The sequence below is a fragment of the Oratosquilla oratoria genome, chromosome 16 (assembly GCF_046742065.1).
Source record: "Oratosquilla oratoria isolate Oo_2021 chromosome 16, ASM4674206v1, whole genome shotgun sequence".
NCBI classification, from domain to species: domain Eukaryota; kingdom Metazoa; phylum Arthropoda; class Malacostraca; order Stomatopoda; family Squillidae; genus Oratosquilla; species Oratosquilla oratoria.
Window position 1 is genome coordinate 43,934,747 of NC_134792.1, and position 5,000 is coordinate 43,939,746.

Consider the following 5,000-nt stretch of genomic DNA (forward strand, 5'->3'; position numbering starts at 1 on the left):
AACATACACACACACACACACACATACACACACACACACACACACACACACACACACACACACACACACACACACACACACACACACACACACACACACATACACACACACACACATACACACACACACACCACACTGTGGCGTCTGAGCACACATTGGACTTACATACTGTATAGGATATGTATGTATGGGTGCAGAGAAGTGCCGGTGTGGTCTCAGGAAGGATGAGAATATGTGAACCGGGTGTTCACACTGAAACAAGTGAGAAGCGCACGAGTGGAAGAGGACTCGTATGTGGCATTTGTGGATACTTGGAAGACGTGTTTGTGTCGAAATGGTGTCGATCTTGTGGTTTCTTTCTGCTTTCGATCTGGGAGACGTTGTGTGTAGCATGTGTGGATACGAGGACGGCGTGTCTGTGTCGCACGAAAATGACGATCTTGCGATTTCTTTTTGCTTTCGAATGTCCGAAGACTACCGCTCTCGATTATTCTTTGGCCGAAGGAGTTTCTTCCCGATCAGGTATGAGCGATGTGCCCGCCAGAGGTAGACAACATAACCGAAGGTCGCCTCCGCCTCTGCAGCGCCTCTGGGGTGGACGTGATGCGGCTTTTCCGCTCCCGATCTCAGGCTAAGAACTTGCGGCGACTTTGTGGTGGGGATCGCTGTTCGAATGCGGTGGTGCTCAAGCATTTGCGGCCCCTGGGCTTCTTCTATGCTTTGAGGGTTCAGTGCTACACAGCGAAAGAAGAACAAGAAGAGAGAAGAAAAGAAGAGGAAGAAGAAGAAAAGTCAGGAAATACTTAAAGGGGGAGAAGGGGAAGTCCTCAGACTGAATCGAATCCCTTGGTCGTAGCCAGAACAAAGTATGCAAGTCGCCAGAGGCAAAGAAAGCGTTCATGCACTCTCCACCTGTCCTGTCAGCCTGCATGCAAGTTTAACCTACTTTTTGGCAGGTGCTCTATTTAGCCTTGGTGGTCAACTGCAGGACTATCGGTCTACCCCATGTGTGATGATACAGCCTCTGTGCTTCACCACGGTGGATTTATCCGGCTTGGTATGGTTGTGGTTATGAATAGAGTCTGAAACCAGTGCTCCATCAGCTTGAAGAGGCGATTTCTATGAACAGTTGGAATTAAATTGGAGACTTGAACATGGAACTAAGTAACGAGCGTACCAGTTTTCTGTGCCCCCTCTCCCTCCCCCCAAAGGCAATAAGCTCATCAGCGTTGCCTTGGCACCATTCCTATCTCCTCCCCCATCTCTCTCTCTCTCTCTCTCTCTCAGCTGATCCAAGCGGACTTCGAATCTGCGATCTCATTTCGACAAGACCACTGTTTTACCGATTGAGTTGTTGCGATTCCCTGATTACATATGCCTGTATTGTATCTCTTTATACTGACTTAACTGAATTATACTAGATGTAAGCTACGCTCGTCGTGTTCCGTGCCCATGCCTCCATCGACGGGAGGGCGTGTCCTAACATGGAGTAGAATGGTGTTTTGCAAGCATTTAACATCGATTAGGTTAGTCACTGTTCTGTTAGATTGGGTTAGGTTAGGTTGGACTGTTAGTTTGGTCTCAAATGTCACGAGGAATATAGTTACCATTGACTAATTCTAACCCTAAGCCTTTTATTTTTATTGATTTTTTAGAGCCAACACAACATTTAAACTACGTTCGGTTAGATTAGGTTAGGTCTGTTGATAAAGTAGTGAACAAAATATAGTGTGAAATGATATTCAAGTGGCCGACCCAACAAGGGTGAGGGAACAAAGTTAAAGTAAAGCCGCACTCACACTATGAAGACTTAAGGGTTTTAGCGCGCCGACGTAGGAGGTCCCGTGCGTCCTTGGAGGCCAACAACGATAATCGCAGTGGAGGGTGAGTAGTCTGGACGCCGTCGCCGTCCAGTTGCCGTCTAACGGCGACTGGGCGGGGTCAAATGGCGACCTAGCATTACAGCCACAACACTAATGGTCCCCGCCACAAGCCGTCGGGCGCCGCAACACGCCCACCGGACGGCGCATAAAGGTTGCCGCATGAAGGTGAAGGCGTCCCGTCCAAATTTCCGACCTGATCGGCCGCCGATTCAATTTTTGAGTTTTGTGGATGCTCAAAATTTCCTGAAACCCGCCACGACCTGACCCGACCTTCTCGTCGCCCTCCCGTCCAGCGGCTACCTCTCCCGAAGCGCGGCGACTTAGAAAAAGACCTCGCTGCGACCTCTAAGTCTGCGCGGGATAGGTTCGCCTTCATAGTGTGGGTGCTCCTCAAGGATGCACGTGACCACCTACTGTATGTCTACGCCGTAAAACCCTTAAGTTTCCATAGTGCGAGTGCGATTTAAGAGGAAGGTAAGGTTAAGTCGGGATACATGAGTTTAAGGCATTGTGTAAACCAATTCCAGTCCCAAGGTTATACGCAGCGAAACAAATAGCTCGAGTAAATGCTTCATCCCGTGTCACTAGGTGGCTGGGGAATACAGCATTCATGTCAGGCTGACACGAGGGTGGACCTCCGCCAATGGATGGCGGGAGATGGGGCCGGGGGTGGGGTAGGGTGGTGGGCGAACTAACGTTTGGATGGCTTGACAAAGCACACCCATCATCCACCCACCCCACCCCCACCCATCCCCGGAGACCAATTGTCCAGAGATGGCGTATTGTTGGCTGACCTTGTTTCGCATCATAGAGGTAGTTACCATGTACAAGGTTTTTCCAGCCCACTTTTCCGACCATTATAGCGTGAATGCCGTGCAGCTATTACTTTTTTTGCAGTCATCATGCTACACCCCGTAGGAGGTGCCTGATGAACACCCCTTTGGATCAGAGTTATCCAACATTCATTTGACTGGAGAGTGAAATCGTAAATATAAAATTTACTGATGAATATTTCCTATATTTCCCGTAAAAGAAAGCAATTCATATTACAAAGTAATCATTGTATATAAAACTGTATCGTGCAGTCTTAAGAACATAGTTACACAACATGGCAATACTCTGGACACCAGAAACCGACTCGATGTTCATAAAAACAGTCAAGACATATCTTCTACGTTTAGTATTTCATACATTTCTCCATGCAACAGTTCTCTCAAAACAAATGTGATATTAATATTGTCGTGTTCCCATCTATCTCTTATACTCGAGGAGTGAAACCTACCTCAACTTAAAAGATAAGAGACAAAAAATGGAAGATACGACAATGTAACTGTCACCATAACTCTTCAAACATGTGTCATTGAAGATAGTAATTTGGTTAAGTTTCACTATCTTGAGGATTTCTCTTAATTTAATTAATTAGATGTGGGAAGAATGACTAAGGATGTCTTCATGATCTAAGTTAGTAGGATATATTAAATATGTTATACTTATTATTAACTATAACAAGACAACATATCAGATAAAGACTTATAATTGAACAAATAAGAAATTTCACATTTAATTGGAATTATCAGTAACACTTTAGTTCTTCCTTGTTTTTGATCTGCCTAACAATTAAACAATACCGTATACCCCCAAGGTTGTTGGAAGGGTACTGGGTACTGGGCACGTCTTTACACGACGACTGCGAAAATGTTAGAGTGAGGTCAGGAGAGAGGCTGGACGAGGAGGGGGCACTAGCTTGCCCAAGCTCGACAGTTACCAATTAACGTTTATTTGACAAATTATACATTAACTTTGTTATACAATTTAACATGATAGCATTGATAGAAAAGTAGTGTGAATACAAAGAGAAAATTAACCTAAAGTAATCAAGAAGAAATAGAACATACAGGTGCATGCGCATGCGCAGAAGAAACTGTCCAGTTTTAGGAATTATCTGGCTCACCCTCCACGATATGGGAAGGGGCGGGGGAGACCAGAGCTGTCGATATAATAACACGGGCACGTAAACCTTAAGTGAAAAACGTATATAACATATATAAAACGTATAAAAACCTTACTTGCGTGTTTTTACATCATGAGTCAAGTCGGATTTTTTGGCTCCAGCTGTACGCTGGCTAGGAAACTACACGAGAGATGTGGCCACGTTTTTATTTGTGTTATTATTATTTTTTTTTCTACAAAGTGACCACCACGGCCATCGACAATGAGAGTGCAAGAAAGATCAATTACCGTCAGGTAGCAAAAGTCATATTAAAAAACATAGCTGTGGCCATAACCTTTGATATTATTCATCTATCTACTCGTATGTTATTTTCTTTATTTCTTTCTTTATTCATTCATTCAATCATCTATCCACTGTATATACTATTTTATTATTCTTATTCTTATCATTATTATTATTATTATTATTGTCATTATTATCATTATTACTATTATTACTATTACTAATTATCATCATCATGGATATTATCACTAGTATTGTTAACATTATCATTATTGTTATCATTATCATTATTATTTTTTGTGCAAATATAACTCTTGTGACCCAAGTATGTGGAGCATATTTCTATGACTACAGATGACTACAGACCAGAATCGCGAAACTTTCATTTATGACTGCAGACTCATCCCCAATTAAAAAAGATTACTGACTACTTTAAGGTCCCACCATCCCTCCTTTCTGCTGTTACTCTCCTTAAGTCTCTCCTCGAACCCCTTTGTGACTCCACGTCCTCAGCTCAATACTCCTCCAAAAGATAGAACCACTAGATACTTATGATATACTGTTATTCGACGCTGACATCCCCCCCGCACTTCACCCAAAATATTGGTGACTAAACTTCCCCCACCTTCTGGTCTGTCTTCCCCCAACAGCTCCCCCCAAAGCCCAACGGCGCCAAGACCCCTGCTCCTCCGCCGGGCACCGCTCCGCCCCCGTCCACCACCGGCGCCCCGCCCTCCTCGGCCGAGGAGGATCTGACGACGGACATGCAGAGACTCGGCGTCAAAGGTGAGAGATGCGGTTGGCACCCGCAACCGTGCACACAAGTGCCGCTGTGATTGTTAGGTACTCGCAAGGCACGCTAGTCACACACACACACGCACACA

At 44.7% G+C, this 5,000-nt stretch overlaps 1 protein-coding gene across 2 annotated transcripts in view; it reads left to right on the forward strand.

The window, feature by feature from the left end:
* Positions 1-5,000, forward strand: part of LOC143033939 (uncharacterized) — a 43,155-nt gene that overhangs the window by 30,688 nt on the left and 7,467 nt on the right. For both annotated transcript variants that reach the window (XM_076199621.1, XM_076199622.1), the window contains one exon: positions 4,767-4,902. In XM_076199621.1, the coding sequence (XP_076055736.1) occupies positions 4,767-4,902 (136 nt within the window). The remainder of the gene's footprint in view (positions 1-4,766; positions 4,903-5,000) is intronic.